Source organism: Haliotis rubra, unplaced genomic scaffold, assembly GCF_003918875.1.
Source record: "Haliotis rubra isolate DU_JTF1 unplaced genomic scaffold, ASM391887v1 Scf471, whole genome shotgun sequence".
In the NCBI taxonomy this organism is placed as follows: domain Eukaryota; kingdom Metazoa; phylum Mollusca; class Gastropoda; order Lepetellida; family Haliotidae; genus Haliotis; species Haliotis rubra.
Genome location: NW_025767159.1, coordinates 787,535 through 806,350, shown reverse-complemented (window position 1 = coordinate 806,350; position 18,816 = coordinate 787,535). Strand labels below are relative to the sequence as shown.

At 39.5% G+C, this 18,816-nt stretch overlaps 1 protein-coding gene and 1 long non-coding RNA gene across 3 annotated transcripts in view; both read left to right on the top strand.

Annotated features, from left to right (window-relative positions):
* The first annotated feature begins 1,047 nt into the window (after window positions 1-1,047).
* On the top strand, window positions 1,048-4,025 carry LOC124290707. The gene is made up of 2 exons (XR_006902011.1): window positions 1,048-1,195; window positions 3,833-4,025. It is a non-coding gene; the product is annotated as an uncharacterized LOC124290707 (long non-coding RNA).
* A 13,216-nt stretch (window positions 4,026-17,241) lies between these two features.
* The window catches only part of LOC124290705 (short-chain specific acyl-CoA dehydrogenase, mitochondrial-like), a 48,199-nt gene continuing 46,624 nt past the window's right edge, over window positions 17,242-18,816 (top strand). The window contains exon 1 of one of the 2 annotated variants that reach the window (XM_046727510.1): window positions 17,242-17,444. In XM_046727510.1, the coding sequence (XP_046583466.1) occupies window positions 17,384-17,444 (61 nt within the window). In that variant the 5' untranslated portion in view covers window positions 17,242-17,383. Of the gene's footprint in view, window positions 17,445-17,482; window positions 17,649-18,816 lie in introns of those variants that run through there. The other variant, XM_046727509.1, reaches the window with a different exon arrangement.

Genomic DNA, 18,816 nt, shown 5'->3' with positions numbered 1-18,816 from the left:
CAATAAAGCCTGTTTTTAATTATTATCTGAAGTCGACGGGAGACGGTGATTTCGTAGACTGAACCAGTTCGTAGACGCGGTGGATTCGTAGCCCAGACTGGTTCGTAGACGGTGATTTCGTAGACGTGTATTAATAATTGAAATACTGTGTGTAGGAGATGTAAGTGTTTTCTTAAGAAGTGTTTTCTGCTACTTCTCTGCTGGTCTGCGTAGTTGAATGTTGAATGACGATACTTACCTAATACATATCTTTTAATTTTACACAACTGAATGTAATATATTAGCGGCCTATGATTTGTCGGAATTTGTCGGACGTGGACCTCTGTGAAGCATATTTTATTATTTCACAAAATGCAAACACTTTTCGGTTACATTAAAGTCATAATATCGATTTCATCATCATTGACACAGGTTTTTGTTACATTTCGCTCCAGCAAGTACGACTATAGATAGTACGAGTGATATATATTAAGAGGTTATTATATGACAATCTTTTTCCTTTCGCCAGTCATATCAGCCCGAAGGCCAAATATGTTCATACACATACACAAACACTGTGCAGTTCCACACTGAATAACGCACGTACTGCACGAGCATCTGTCACGTGGTGGCATGTTGTGGAGAGTGGATCATCGAGGGCCAAGCAGGGTGGATGTTGATAGGAAAATGTAAACTTTCTTAATGGATTTATACAGTGGATATGGTTACAGTTGGAATCTATATGAAACGTGAGTATGATTTTTATATAATTCGATGCAGATGCATTTAGTGGCCAGGGTGTTAAACCATTTGGCTAGAGGCCACATTGATAGTACCTCAGTGGTATTCTGCAAACTTTTGGCCTTTATTGTGTCCCAGGGTTCGTTCATTTCACAAGTGAAGGACAATGTGTACTTACCCACTTGTAAAGAGGCATATGTGCCTAGTAGACAAGGAAATGGTTTGTTTAGTATAAGCAATATACAATTTCCAAATGTTGGCGCTTTTGTGTTCAGTATTGAATTTTGTGTTTACAGATGTATTTTTGCACGTGTTTTCCGAGGAGATAGGGACGCTACCGCCGAGTGTGAGACAGCTAGCTGGAGATTGCCGGTTCTTTTGTCTCATGCTAGAGCGTCGTCCACGTGCAAAATGTACGCGTGCAAAAAGTACGAGTATGATCTCCGTGCATGGAAAGAATGGGCGATTACTAACGGTATGTCCACTGTGTTACCTTTAAGTCCCTTGCATAGCGCTGTATACCTTTGATCCGTGATACAACGATCAGAATCTTTTTCGCTGGTGAAAAATGCCTATCATAGCATTAGACACTTTCATAATATTATTGGGCTTTCAAAGATGCCTAGCTGTTAGAACAATCGAAAAAAACAAACATTATCTGACAAAGGTATAGTTTTTTGATGACGTAACAATTGAATGACGTTATCCCGTCACTGCGCCATTCTAGTCTGCCCCCTCGTAATCAAACCATTTTACATTACGTCACAATGTAAGCGACGTCACGATGCATGTCAGTTGTCATCGCCTCGTACGGCCTCCTACAGTAAACTTCTCCGTTGCATCCCGTTTCTTGGTTTGCAGTTGCTTCACGCAGCTAACATCACTAGAGGAAACATTACATTTATGTTTTACGACGGTTAAAATGTGTCAATTCGACTCACACGTTTTCAGCGACACGGTAACGTTCGCAATGTTTACGCAAGCGTCATCATACTTTAACTATAATAGTTCAGGGCGAAAGTGTGCTTTATTACACTATACATTGTGGTAGACTGAGACTGACTGAGTTTTGTTTTTACGCCGCTTTTAGCAATATTCCAGCAACATCACGGCGGGGACACCAGAAATGGGCTTCACACATTGTACCCATGTGGGGATTCGAACCCGGGTCTTCGGCGTGACGAGCCAACGCTTAACCACTAGGCCACCCCACCGCCCCACATTGTGGTAGAGCGAGCTGTATTTCTTAAATCATCTCCTACTGATAATGCTCTAGTTGTTAATGTATTAGAAGCTGCCAAGCGAAAATTAGCGAAACCTGTGGAGAAAAAGGAGACTGTCACGTTAGAATTGCTTGAAAAGATGTTTAATGATATAATGTGTGAGCCTAATGTATATAATTTGAGTATTGTATCTATGTGACTTCTTGCTTTTGCTGATTTCTTACCTTCCCCTGAATTACTGAAAGTGAAATATGACGATCTCATCTACAACGATGCTTATATGACAGTTTTCATCGAGAGTTCAAAACAGATGTGTTTCGGGATGGAGACTGGCTGGTTATTGGTAGAACCAATACAAAAATGTGTCCCGTAAAGTGCTTGGAAAGGTATTTGGAAGTATCTTCATTTTGCAAAAACGCTGACTCTGATTTCTTTGTGTTTAGGAATATGTGCAAAACAAAAGAAAGTTATTGTTTTAGATCAGATAACAAACCAATGTCTTATACTCGGCTACGAGAAGTGTTTATTGAGGCCTTTAAACCATATGTGCCTGACATTAAATGCTATGGTTTGCACAGTTTGAGATCAGGAGGGGCGAGTGTTGCTGCAAATCGGGAAATTCCTGATAGGGTTTTCAAATGGCATGGACGGTGGAGGAGTATTCTCAGGAGTACACCGCACATGACATAACATGTAACTGTTGTGTTGTTTGTAGTACTGAGTGGAGTACAAACACTTAAATGCATATATTTTGTAAAAGCTGTTACTTATGTATAAATACACCTATTATAATTGCGAGCCATCATTTCAAGCTCTCTGTATACAACAAATATATGTACCACAATGTCTATCATGGGTCTGTGGCCCCTTTACGAAATTAACACATATCAACTCAGTACTGAGTGGAGTGTAGGAGAACAAACACTGTGTAGATCCACACTGAAAAACGCACGTGCTGCACGAGCATCTATCACGTGGTGGCATGTTGTGAAGAGTGGAGGGCCAAGCAGGGTGGATGTTGTGAATTCACTAGAATTATTTATCACTCAACAAAAGACGCACGAATGAATTAGATTTGGTATTTTAAAAAGTTCATAAATAATGCATCTTTTGACAAGTTATCGCTCTTTTCTCCATCTCGAAGAAAGGTTGCTCAAACCAATCTATGCTCTAGTATTGGTGAAATTTCCCTTAATGTAGTTTCAGCATTGTGGATTCTCGAAAGCTTACTCGACCTGGAAGAGAGAGGCGGGAGTTCAAGATGAATAAACTGATATATCATACTCCTGTGTTCAAGTTGCAACCCGACATTTGTCAATCACGATCAGAATTGATGCATGGTATAATACGTAGTACAACGTCAGTGGGAAGCTACCCTTGGTCGAATCATCAGAGGTATGCATGGAAGAATTCATGCATCCCAGGAAAACAGGTGGTTTCATCCGATATTGGTGACTTTGAATATATGACTTTGAATATGAATAGCGAAAAATAGACAACAGTTAGAATTGATCTTCAGTAACCCATGCTTGTCGTAAGAGGCGAATAACGGGATCGGGTGGTCATGCTCGCTGATTGGGCTGACACATATGTCATCGGTTCCCAATTGCGTAGATCGATGTTCATGCTGTTGATCCCTGGATTGTCTGGTCCAGACTCGATTATTTACAGACCGCCGCCATATAGCTGGAATGTTGTTGAGTGCGGCGTAAAACTAAACTCACTCACTCTTGGAGTAGATGTTCTATACTTCCAACCATACTCAAAATAACACTCTGGATGACAAATAGTGAGAATTGCGATGCTTGCAGTTGTCAGTGATTCTGCCTTCCCTACAGTGGCATTCATGTTCTTGATGGTGATCAATGTATTTGATGTTTTGTTTCCAGATCAAAGTGTGAGCTGAAGAGGAGCTACTTATTTTTACGATTTATGTAGAAAAGTGGCAAACACAGAACCCCGACAGATCTAGTGCATGGATTTGCTGATCGAAGATACTGATTGAAAGACAACCGACTGAAGTTGAATGCTAAACAATTTGTTTACATTGTATGCAGAATTAAAGACGGAGTTACACTGTTACACTGAATATATTTTTGTGTAATTGCATTCCGATGAATGTGAACATATATCATTAAGCCACGCCCACCAATGCGGACTGCTTCCACAGCAACGGAATGTCGATGGATCCGAATTACACTGGAGGCAATGTGACAGCCAAATCTATGCAACTGTCCAATGTCTGCAATGTGCAACACGGGTTGTCCATTGCATTTGGACAGTGATGTGTATGAGTTTTGAAATCTTATTCACTGAAACCAAGGGACAAAGTCATTTTACCAAGATACAACTGCTGTAAAACACAAATAAACATTACCCACAGTACTTTACAAACCGAAGTATTTGAAGATATCTAAAATAAGCGGAAGTCCTTAATAAGAGAAACAATTCAAGTATTTACGGATGTGTAGCCGGAAGTGTTTGTAGATACCTGGAAATCGTTTGAATATCTCGATTCAAGATGTCTTTAATTCATTTCACGATATCTCCAATTCAATTCGAGATATATTCAATTCAGTTCAAGACATCTTTAAAACAATATAAGATATCAGTAATTTTTCAGTACATTATCTCTATTTGAGATATCTTTAATTCAATTCAACATATCAGCACAGCAAATTTTTTAAAGATATATCATTAATATGCTTCAACATATCCTTAATTCATTTCGCGATATAATGAATTTTAATGGAGATATCTTTAATTATCTCTATTCGAGATTTCTTCAATTCAATTCAAGATATCTCTATTTTCATTCAAGATTATCTTTAAAATAATTTAAGATATCAGTATTTCTTAATAAATGTGAAATTTCTTAATAAATGTGAAAACGGCTTGCCATATGGCACGTGCAGTTCGGAGGAAACGTGAGCAGGAACACTGCCTATATAAGGCCGTTTTCCTTTAGACCGTCATTAGCATTTTTAACTAAATGAAAGAATATCGTTATGCTGCGACCCACTTCTGTAAATTAAAGCATTGCCAATACACGTCTGGAGGCTGGGAGTCAATCTGCCGTTGCAGATGTCGTTTGTGGGACCGATATCAGCAAACCAATTCTATGCAAGACCGGCCTCGAAAGGTAGACCTCGGATGACCACTGCAGGATAGGTACATCCGGGTACTTCATTTGCGGAATCTAACTGTCACAGCAACTGCAACTGTAAGTGCAATGCCTGGTTTGAGGAGAGTGTCGGCGCAAACCATTCGTAATCGTTTACGAAAAGTTGGCATTCAAGCCAGAAAACCCTATTTTGGCCCTGTGCTGCGACTACTACATCGACGTCGATTGGTCCACTGGTGCAATAACGGTCGAATCGAAACTGGCGACGTGTATGGTTCAGTGAAGAACCAGGCTTTTTGCTTCAGTGCCGAGACGGAAGAGTACGGTCTATCGACGTCGAAATGGACGTTTTGGCCCGACTGACCGATATGGTGGTCTCGATGTGGGGAGTCATAGCGTTACTCACAGAAATCTAACTTTGTGCGCCTTAAGGGCAATGTAACTGCTATTAGGTACAGAGACGAAATCTTAAGGATTCACATGGTTTCGATCATTGGCCACCAGACTGAGTTGTTCCAAGAAGGTAATTCAAGGACTGACACAGCACATGCCACTATTCAGTGTCTTCAGAACGTGAACATGACAGTGCTTTCATGACCTTCCAAGTTGTGGAATAGAATAGAATAGAATAATACTTTAATGCCTTTTCAGGAATTTGTGTTACATCAGCAGAGCTACTGAACATTAGAGAGATACCAAACATATTTACATAAATTCTTTGATTTAGACGTAGACGTTGGATCAACTGTCGCAGGCATTGCAAGAGGAGGTCGAATTCAAAGACTTATTTAGTCCATGCTGAGACGGTGCAGAACAGTTTGGGAGGCTCATGGTGGCCACAACAGATATTGAAGACAACGAACAACTGGGAACGGAGCAGAGTATATAATGCAGTGCATATCTTTATTGCTTTTCCAGTCGGTGCCATCTACACATATACTACTGGAATAACATAACTTTTACACAAATTCAGTATCATGTGTGTCCACCATTGCCGTTGATACAGGGTTGACAACGACGACGCACAGACGACATGCGATTGAAGAAAGCTTGGGGAATGTTGTTTTATGTCTGAACCAACGCTTGTATACCAATTCAGCCAACGTCAATAGCTTATTCTGGCCTTGGCGTAAACGTCGCGCAATTTCACCCCAAGCGTGCTCGATAAGGGACAAGTCAGGAGAAACATCTGGTCAGGGGAGTACCGGAATGTTCTGCTGTCTCAAGAAATCTGTCACACCACGAGCGACATGTGGACCGGAGTTATCTTGTTGAAACGTGAAGTTACGTCTCTATTCTTGACTGAACGGCTTCACAATGACCTCAGCCCTGTATCTCAGACCTGTCACATTGCCAATGACAATGACAAGTTGTGTCTGACCATGAGATGTGATGATTCCCCATACCACGCTGTTGTCGCCACCAAACTGTCGCCGTTGAACAACGAACGCGTCAGCTTACCGCTCATCTCGCCCTCTGTACACCCTTGCCCTGCCATCTGAGCTGTCCATGTGAAATCTCGACTCGTCAGTGAACAAAACACCATTCCAACCTTGTCTCCTGTACTGTCAGATGCTGTCTGCACCAAGTCAGTCATGCCTGTCGGTGACGTTGGAGCAAAACTAGAGGTATTGCAGGTTGTTTGGGTCGAATGATGTCCTCCTATTCCCAACACTACTCCCCATGCCATAATGGTGTCGCCACCAAACTGTCGATGTTGAACAACACACGTGTCAGCATACCGTTCTCCTCACCGTCTGTACACTCGCGCACTGCCATCTGAGCTGCCATCTGTCACCTGTACCGTAGATGCTGTCTGCACCAGGTCAGTCAAGCATGTTGGTGATGTTGGAGCAAAATTAGAGTTATTGCAGGAGCTGGATGTTGTGCTCCTTGTCATTTCTGTACAGTCCTTGAACTGATTGGACATAAGCCAGGAATGGTCAGAGCAGTCAAACTGGCAGTCTGGAATCGATTCTTTAGATGGGTCAGCTGAATGTGGTTGTCTTGCTGACGTGACGTCACGCGTCCTCTCGTGTTCCCATAATGTTAAAACGTCTCCATAGAGATGAGATCATGTTTCGATGGACACCAAAATACCTGGCCACTTCATTTTGGGCCATTCCAAGCTCCAGCATACCCAAAGGCGCGTAGACCCTGATTTTCCGTAAGCCGTGCAGGACGTACGCACCGTTTAGGTTGAAATTGACGTGTTTTCCACAACATACAGGCTAGAGAAGAGTACCCCTTAACTGACAGCATTCCAGTAATGAGACGTCAATAGAATCTAAATTTTGGTACAATTTATATGCACGTCCTCATATGAGCGAAATATTCTCAAGCACGACGTTAAACCCAATTTCACCTCACCTCACAGATTCTAGTACTTTTGGGGTTGAGTCCCATCCAGGATCCGAACCCACACCCTCAGAGTCAGGCACGTGAGTCACGTGACTGTTTCAGAATTTTCACAGTGGTGTATAGTCTCATTGGTTACCAAAGATAGCACACCAGATAACTATTTACATGAGGTCCACTATTCTTTAAAAAATAATTTAGTTAGACAACAATGAGCAATCAATCAACCTACTGGCGGAAGGAAATATGTTTTTTTTATACAGGCACTTTACGACAGAATGTGTGTGTATTCAGTATATGTACATATATTTATTATTATTTTGTAGCGCTTTGAGCACCCACTTAGTGGTTGGATTTAGCGCTAACATTTCCATATTATTATTATTATTATATAAACACTACCTTTTGACAAATCCGCTGTGCAAGATAAAAGTAATTAATCAATCAACACATTATCGGTTAATCCTTTGATCGATGTTTTTCTTCTTAACTCAGCAGATAATTCCACTAGCTACACTTCCATGCACATATTACATAACATGTAATACTTTTTGCCATATCTTAATTAATAATGTTTAGTATTTACTCCAGACACGAGAAATGCTAAATGGGAACCTTTGTTGGGTAATCTGAGTAGTGTTACCACTAATTATACCGGTTATAAATTAATTAATTAATTCATGAAGTAAATGATGACAAACATCAAGTGAATGATGACAAATAAACAGGTGTAGGTTTATACCACCAAACATGGGTTACAGCAAGGGAGCATAGTAATCGCTGTATCACATATACAATGTTTATTCCCTAAAAACTGTGCCCAGGGTCAACTCTGTTCCGAGGATATGAACTTCATTGTTACATGAAAAATACATATAAGTGTAGCAGGGTAAGGGGTGATTCTGTTCAATGAAGACCAACGCCTGCTGGGGTGTGAGTTGTGACTTGTGCCACTACTTTATTTCTCAAATATATATATAGTTGGTTTTGTTTTCACCCTGTAACATAATAACAATAATCAATAAAACAGTCATATCACATATGTACTAATATAGTAGATTACACATAAAAGTTACAATTACTGATAATGGTCATATAAACCTATCACAATATATTCATTGTAATGCAAATTACTTGAACTGCATCCATTCCAAGAAAGTAATAAACATAAGTAATAAACACATGCAGTTCACAAAAGGTATTATATGGATTAATTGCAGCAGCAAACTATTACAATACATAGGGAACACATATCTGTGGCAATGATATATACATGAAATATAAACACATTAAAAGGATAAAATACCTACCAAATATGTTGCAGCCTGTGCTGGTCCAGTCAAAAAATGACCAAGGCGTATGGTCGTGAGAGTTATATTTATTTGTTGCTTCACGCAGCTAACATCACTAGAGGAAACATTACATTTATGTTTTACGACGGTTAAAATGTGTCAATTCGACTCACACGTTTTCAGCGACACGGTAACGTTCGCAATGTTTACGCAAGCGTCATCATACTTTAACTATAATAGTTCAGGGCGAAAGTGTGCTTTATTACACTATACATTGTGGTAGACTGACTGAGTTTTGGTTTTACGCCGCTTTTAGCAATATTCCAGCAACATCACGGCAGGGGACACCAGAAATGGGCTTCACACATTGTACCCATGTGGGGATTCGAACCCGGGTCTTCGGCGTGACGAGCCAACGCTTAACCACTAGGCCACCCAGCGAGCTGTATTTCTTAAATCATCTCCTACTGATAATGCTCTAGTTGTTAATGTATTAGAAGCTGCCAAGCGAAAATTAGCGAAACCTGTGGAGAAAAGGAGACTGTCACGTTAAATTGCTTGAAAAGATGTTTAATGATATAATGTGTGAGCCTAATGTATATAATTTGAGTATTGTATCTATGTGACTTCTTGCTTTTGCTGATTTCTTACCTTCCCTGAATTACTGAAAGTGAAATATGACGATCTCATCTACAACGATGCTTATATGACAGTTTTCATCGAGAGTTCAAAACAGATGTGTTTCGGGATGGAGACTGGCTGGTTATTGAGTAGAACCAATACAAAATGTGTCCCGTAAAGTGCTTGGAAAGGTATTTGGAAGTATCTTAATTTTGCAAAACGCTGACTCTGATTTCTTTGTGTTTAGGAATATGTGCAAAACAAAAAGAAAGTTATTGTTTTAGATCAGATAACAAACCAATGTCTTATACTCGGCTGAGAAGTGTTTATTGAGGCCTTTAAACCATATGTGCCTGACATTAAATGCTATGGTTTGCACAGTTTGAGATCAGGAGGGGCGAGTGTTGCTGCAAATCGGGAAATTCCTGATAGGGTTTTCAAATGGCATGGACGGTGGAGGAGTATTCTCAGGAGTACACCGCACATGACATAACATGTAACTGTTGTGTTGTTTGTAGTACTGAGTGGAGTACAAACACTTAAATGCATATATTTTGTAAAAGCTGTTACTCATGTATAAATACACCTATTATAATTGCGAGCCATCATTTCAAGCTCTCTGTATACAACAAATATATGTACCACAATGTCTATCATGGGTCTGTGGCCCTTTACGAAATTAACACATATCAACTCAGTACTGAGTGGAGTGTAGGAGAACAAACACTGTGTAGATCCACACTGAAAAACGCACGTGCTGCACGAGCATCTATCACGTGGTGGCATGTTGTGAAGAGTGGAGGGCCAAGCAGGGTGGATGTTGTGAATTCACTAGAATTATTTATCACTCAACAAAAGACGCACGAATGAATTAGATTTGGTATTTTAAAAAGTTCATAAATAATGCATCTTTTGACAAGTTATCGCTCTTTTCTCCATCTCGAAGAAAGGTTGCTCAAACCAATCTATGCTCTAGTATTGGTGAAATTTCCCTTAATGTAGTTTCAGCATTGTGGATTCTCGAAAGCTTACTCGACCTGGAAGAGAGAGGCGGGAGTTCAAGTTGAATAAACTGATATATCATACTCCTGTGTTCAAGTTGCAACCCGGACATTTGTCAATCACGATCAGAATTGATGCATGGTATAATACGTAGTACAACGTCAGTGGGAAGCTACCCTTGGTCGAATCATCAGAGGTATGCATGGAAGAATTCATGCATCCCAGGAAAACAGGTGGTTTCATCCGATATTGGTGACTTTGAATATATGACTTTGAATATGAATAGCGAAAAATAGACAACAGTTAGAATTGATCTTCAGTAACCCATGCTTGTCGTAAGAGGCGAATAACGGGATCGGGTGGTCATGCTCGCTGATTGGGCTGACACATATGTCATCGGTTCCCAATTGCGTAGATCGATGTTCATGCTGTTGATCCCTGGATTGTCTGGTCCAGACTCGATTATTTACAGACCGCCGCCATATAGCTGGAATGTTGTTGAGTGCGGCGTAAAACTAAACTCACTCACTCTTGGAGTAGATGTTCTATACTTCCAACCATACTCAAAATAACACTCTGGATGACAAATAGTGAGAATTGCGATGCTTGCAGTTGTCAGTGATTCTGCCTTCCCTACAGTGCATTCATGTTCTTGATGGTGATCAATGTATTTGATGTTTTGTTTCCAGATCAAAGTGTGAGCTGAAGAGGAGCTACTTATTTTACGATTTATGTAGAAAAGTGGCAAAACACAGAACCCCGACAGATCTAGTGCATGGATTTGCTGATCGAAGATACTGATTGAAAGACAACCGACTGAAGTTGAATGCTAAACAATTTGTTTACATTGTATGCAGAATTAAAGACGGAGTTACACTGTTACACTGAATATATTTTTGTGTAATTGCATTCCGATGAATGTGATATCATTAAGCCACGCCCACCAATGCGGACTGCTTCCACAGCAACGGAATGTCGATGGATCCGAATTACACTGGAGGCAATGTGACAGCCAAATCTATGCAACTGTCCAATGTCTGCAATGTGCAACACGGGTTGTCCATTGCATGTGGACAGTGATGTGTATGAGTTTTGAAATCTTATTCACTGAAACCAAGGGACAAAGTCATTTTACCAAGATACAACTGCTGTAAAACACAAATAAACATTACCCACAGTACTTTACAAACCGAAGTATTTGAAGATATCTAAAATAAGCGGAAGTCCTTAATAAGAGCAACAATTCAAGTATTTACGGATGTGTAGCCGGATGTGTTTGTAGATACCTGGAAATCGTTTGAATATCTCGATTCAAGATGTCTTTAATTCATTTCACGATATCTCCAATTCAATTCGAGATATATTCAATTCAGTTCAAGACATCTTTAAAACAATTTAAGATATCAGTAATTTTTCAGTACATTATCTCTATTTGAGATATCTTTAATTCAATTCAACATATCAGCACAGCAAATTTTTTAAAGATATATCATTAATATGCTTCAACATATCCTTAATTCATTTCGCGATATAATGAATTTTAATGGAGATATCTATAATTATCTCTATTCGAGATTTCTTCAATTCAATTCAAGATATCTCTATTTTCATTCAAGATTATCTTTAAAATAATTTAAGATATCAGTATTTCTTAATAAATGTGAAATTTCTTAATAAATGTGAAAACGGCTTGCCATATGGCACGTGCAGTTCTGAGGAAACGTGAGCAGGAACACTGCCTATATAAGGCCGTTTTCCTTTTAGACCGTCATTAGCATTTTTAACTAAATGAAAGAATATCGTTATGCTGCGACCCACTTCTGTAAATTGAAGCATTGCCAATACACGTCTAGAGGCTGGGGAGTCAATCTGCCGTTGCAGATGTCGTTTGTGGGACCGATATCAGCAAACCAATTCTATGCAAGACCGGCCTCGAAAGGTAGACCTCGGATGACCACTGCAGGATAGGTACATCCGGGTACTTCATTTGCGGAATCTGTCACAGCAACTGCAACTGTAAGTGCAATGCCTGGTTTGAGGAGAGTGTCGGCGCAAACCATTCGTAATCGTTTACGAAAAGTTGGCATTCAAGCCAGAAAACCCTATTTTGGCCCTGTGCTGCGACTACTACATCGACGTCGATTGGTCCACTGGTGCAATAACGGTCGAATCGAAACTGGCGACGTGTATGGTTCAGTGAAGAACCAGGCTTTTTGCTTCTGTGCCGAGACGGAAGAGTACGGTCTATCGACGTCGAAATGGACGTTTTGGCCCGACTGACCGATATGGTGGTCTCGATGTGGGGAGTCATAGCGTTACTCACAGAAATCTAACTTTGTGCGCCTTAAGGGCAATGTAACTGCTATTAGGTACAGAGACGAAATCTTAAGGATTCACATGGTTTCGATCATTGGCCACCAGACTGAGTTGTTCCAAGAAGGTAATTCAAGGACTGACACAGCACATGCCACTATTCAGTGTCTTCAGAACGTGAACATGACAGTGCTTTCATGACCTTCCAAGTTGTGGAATAGAATAGAATAGAATAGAATAGAATAGAATAGAATAGAATAATACTTTAACGCCTTTTCAGGAATTTGTGTTACATCAGCAGAGCTACTGAACATTAGAGAGATACCAAACATATTTACATAAATTCTTTGATTTAGACGTAGACGTTGGATCAACTGTCGCAGGCATTGCTAGAGGAATGGGCCAGAATTCCACAAGGTCGAATTAAAAGACTTATTTAGTCCATGCTGAGACGGTGCAGAACAGTTTGGGAGGCTCATGGTGGCCACAACAGATATTGAAGACAACGAACAACTGAGAACGGAGCAGAGTATATAATGCAGTGCATATCTTTATTGCTTTTCCAGTCAGTGCTATCTACACATATACTACTGGAATAACATAACTTTTACACAAATTCAGTATCATGTGTGTCTACCATTGGCGTTGATACAGGGTTGACAACGACGACGCACAGACGACATGCGATTGAAGAAAGCTTGGGGAATGTTGTTTTATGTCTGAACCAACGCTTGTATACCAATTCAGCCAACGTCAATAGCTTATTCTGGCCTTGGCGTAAACGTCGCGCAATTTCACCCCAAGCGTGCTCGATAAGGGACAAGTCAGGAGAAACATCTGGTCAGGGGAGTACCGGAATGTTCTGCTGTCTCAAGAAATCTGTCACACCACGAGCGACATGTGGACCGGAGTTATCTTGTTGAAACGTGAAGTTACGTCTCTATTCTTGACTGAACGGCTTCACAATGACCTCAGCCCTGTATCTCAGACCTGTCACATTGCCAATGACAATGACAAGTTGTGTCTGACCATGAGATGTGATGATTCCCCATACCACGCTGTTGTCGCCACCAAACTGTCGCCGTTGAACAACGAACGCGTCAGCTTACCGCTCATCTCGCCGTCTGTATACCCTTGCCCTGCCATCTGAGCTGTCCATGTGAAATCTCGACTCGTCAGTGAACAAAACACCATTCCAACCTTGTCTCCTGTACCGTCAGATGCTGTCTGCACCAAGTCAGTCATGCCTGTCGGTGACGTTGGAGCAAAATTAGAGGTATTTGCAGGTTGTTTGGGTCGAATGATGTCCTCCTATTCCCAACACTACTCCCCATGCCATAATGGTGTCGCCACCAAACTGTCGATGATGAACAACACACGTGTCAGCATACCGTTCTCCTCACCGTCTGTACACTCGCGCACTGCCATCTGAGCTGCCATCTGTCACCTGTACCGTAGATGCTGTCTGCACCAGGTCAGTCAAGCATGTTGGTGACGTTGGAGCAAAATTAGAGTTATTGCAGGAGCTGGATGTTGTGCTCCTTGTCATTTCTGTACAGTCCTTGAACTGATTGGACATAAGCCAGGAATGGTCAGAGCAGTCAAACTGGCAGTCTGGAATCGATTCTTTAGATGGGTCAGCTGAATGTGGTTGTCTTGCTGACGTGACGTCACGCGTCCTCTCGTGTTCCCATAATGTTAAAAACGTCTCCATAGAGATGAGATCATGTTTCGATGGACACCAAAATACCTGGCCACTTCATTTTGGGCCATTCCAAGCTCCAGCATACCCAAAGGCGCGTAGACGCTGATTTTCCGTAAGCCGTGCAGGACGTACGCACCGTTTAGGTTGAAATTGACGTGTTTTCCACAACATACAGGCTAGAGAAGAGTACCCCTTAACTGACAGCATTCCAGTAATGAGACGTCAATAGAATCTAAATTTTGGTACAATTTATATGCACGTCCTCATATGAGCGAAATATTCTCAAGCACGACGTTAAACCCAATTTCACCTCACCTCACAGATTCTAGTACTTTTGGGGTTGAGTCCCATCCAGGATCCGAACCCACACCCTCAGAGTCAGGCACGTGAGTCACGTGACTGTTTCAGAATTTTCACAGTGGTGTATAGTCTCATTGGTTACCAAAGATAGCACACCAGATAACTATTTACATGAGGTCCACTATTCTTTAAAAAATAATTTAGTTAGACAACAATGAGCAATCAATCAACCTACTGGCGGAAGGAAATATGTTTTTTTTATACAGGCACTTTACGACAGAATGTGTGTGTATTCAGTATATGTACATATATTTATTATTATTTTGTAGCGCTTTGAGCACCCACTTAGTGGTTGGATTTAGCGCTAACATTTCCATTATTATTATTATTATTATTATATAAACACTACCTTTTGACAAATCCGCTGTGCAAGATAAAAGTAATTAATCAATCAACACATTATCGGTTAATCCTTTGATCGATGTTTTTCTTCTTAACTCAGCAGATAATTCCACTTGCTACACTTCCATGCACATATTACATAACATGTAATACTTTTTGCCATATCTTAATTAATAATGTTTAGTATTTACTCCAGACACGAGAAATGCTAAAATGGGAACCTTTGTTGGGTAATCTGAGTAGTGTTACCACTAATTATACCGGTTATAAATTCATTAATTAATTCATGAAGTAAATGATGACAAATATCAAGTGAATGATGACAAATAAACAGGTGTAGGTTTATACCACCAAACATGGGTTACAGCAAGGGAGCATAGTAATCGCTGTATCACATATACAATGTTTATTCCCTAAAAACTGTGCCCAGGGTCAACTCTGTTCCGAGGATATGAACTTCATTGTTACATGAAAAATACATATAAGTGTAGCAGGGTAAGGGGTGGTTCTGTTCAATGTAGACCAACGCCTGCTGGGGTGTGAGTTGTGACTTGTGCCACTACTTTATTTCTCAAATATATATAGTTGGTTTTGTTTTCACCCTGTAACATAATAACAATAATCAATAAAACAGTCATATCACATATGTACTAATATAGTAGATTACACATAAAAGTTACAATTACTGATAATGGTCATATAAACCTATCACAATATATTCATTGTAATGCAAATTAATTGAACTGCATCCATTCCAAGAAAGTAATAAACATAAGTAATAAACACATGCAGTTCACAAAAGGTATTATATGGATTAACTGCAGCAGCAAACTATTACAATATCAAGGGAACACATAGGGAACACATATCTGTGGCAATGATATATACATGAAATATAAACACATTAAAAGGATAAAATACCTACCAAATATATGGTACTCAGGTGATATTACATTGTCCACCTTAGTGAAACAGCATGTCCATCTATAAGTAATATAACACACCATTAAGTATATTACGCTAACCTATTCTTATATCATAAAAAAACATATTACTCTATAAAACAAACCTACATAATAAATATATACATATACCTTACAGCACAACATTATCTGTACTGTGATATTCTTATAAATATACACAATAAACAGTTGTTAAAATAATATGGTATCTCAAGTGGCACAGACATTACATGTACCATCAAGTAGACAACATGGCCGACAAAGATGGCCACTAAGCAGGCACACATGCTTGTGTGTCACCTGACTTCATAAAAGATTACAATTATTACTAATAAACTTATAATGAAAATGCTGATGCAGTAAACATGAAAATTATGACTATAAACACACAATATTTGACTTACAATATATTCTTAAAACACATTCATACCTTCACATCACACATTTAATATTATAACCCACTGCGGCTGTATGTGGTGGACGGACTAAAATGTGCTGATGTTAGAGAAGAAGAAAACATACACCATAAAACTGACCAATCAGAGATCAAGGAATAGCTTGCCCTCTGAGTTAAGAACAATATAGAACACCCTGCTCTCCCACAATAATACAATAGGAGCCCAGGTCCAGCTTGGGGTAATCAAGCTGGAGACAAATACCAAACATACTCTAATAGAAACCTAATCCAATAAAACTACCACAACCAAACTGTTTAAAAATGATACCGTATTTACACAAATAAATAAATAAAATGTAAAATATGACACTGCCACATAAGCATTTGCTGTATACTAAAGTTTAAAACTGTACTGTATATATCTATTTAGTGTACTATTTATCTCAGTAAATTTTTAGATTGTTCTAACAATGTCACATGGTACTGGAGAAATAATCAAATATGTTTTAATATCCTAGGTAAAGACATGACGTTGTTACATGATTACATGTCTAGGTAAATACCACAGAAATATAATCAAATTGGAATAGTCTTTACACCATCTGCAATCTGAAATTCTGCCAAGGTGACCCCACTAGCCATAAATTGTGAATGGTCCGTTATAGATCTAGATCTAGTCCGCAACTATGATTTTGAAAGAAACATATTACTCATTATATCTCTGATTTATCCCCTTCTGCGCCCATGTGTGTCCGGCCCCTTTCAGGCAAGGGAGACCATCAAGCCGTTCTACCAAGCTCCCAACAGAGCTTGCTTTGGTTCAATAACAAATATAGCGAGGAAGACACAGAGCGGAGCTCTCGAAGTCTTAGATTCACCAGCTCCGCACCAACCACGTATAGTACTTGACAAATAATTCACCTCTGGGGACGTGAAAGGAGCACATTCAGACGGCCGATGGAATATGGCGATGTACCGTTCATTTTCGCACATAGTGTGCTCTCGACATATGAGAGAAATCAGCAGTATGTGTATTAATGTTCAGTCGTGTTCGTGATACCTTGTTGCATAAACATACGTTTTATCCTTGCAGTATTTCTTCACTAGACTCTACTGCTACAAGATGGTTTGTTTGGTAAATAACAAACATCAACAGCTGAATTGTGCCATTGGACCCATTTGCGCAGTTTATGTAGATCTAGTTTGCCGTCTCGTTATTAATGAATCTGGTAATATTAGCAGCTTGAACATTACGTGATAAGACTATTCACCTACTTTTCCTTCTATTTCCTTCTATTTTCTGTGTGACATACTTAACACACAAATTCATATTTTTAATTGTACATTATAATTAGGCCTTCCTTTAGCATTCAGTACCATAAACTTTCAAACAGGTCACCATACTCTCTAAGATGATTAGAAAGATTTTGTTCCAAAGATAGGTCAACTAACACCCAGAAGGAAAGTCCTCAGCCTAGCAACAAGGTTGCTTTCATTAGTGTTGAGAATCGGAAACCAAATCCACTATCGATTATCGGAGGTCTTCTTGTGAATGATTATCGATTATAATCAAAATATATAGATCTACATTTTTAATGTAAATGCCAATTTTAAGGGTTTTCCCCAGGTTTTTATTAAATTAATGTTAAGGTAAATATTCTGTTTATTTATACAACACATATTTATCAGTATATCTCATTACGTTCACAATAGATGTAAAATTTATTCACAGACAGGTTACAGTAATATTTACCGTAGTGATGAATATGAAACTATGAATACAATGCACATAGCATCAATTTCATATACTGAAGCGTAACCTAAATTCGTGGACAACCTTGATTCGTGGATCGCGGAAATTATCATGCTAGCTCGTATATTAAGTCTCGACTGAGGTCAGGAAGCGGTACTTTTGATGTACATACAATGCCACGCCTCGCTGACATAAAAGTTCCGAATCTCTGCACTACACGCAAGTACACTAAATATATTTGTCCAGCATTGAGATAAATAGCCCCATATCAGTATTATCACTAATACCACCATTACCAAATTTTATTTTTGCAAAATGTCAAGTAAAAAAGATACTGTTAGCTCTTTCATTCTCACTTCTCGTTGTATGCTTTCCTTGGTGTCAATACTTACTGCAGTGGGATGTCGTACATAGTGGTATAAAGTTACCGACTACGCAATCCACGAAACAAGGTGACGTCACATTTTGTGGGCACACGAATGGGTGATGATTGCAAATGGCTTCCGTAAACAAACGTTTCATTCACAAGTGGAATATTAGGCATTTTAAATTTGCTGAAGCAATGAATGAAATAATCAGTGCATGAAATCATGCATTTAAAATATGAATTTCTCAGCATTTCCCTTATATCCACAAATCAAGGT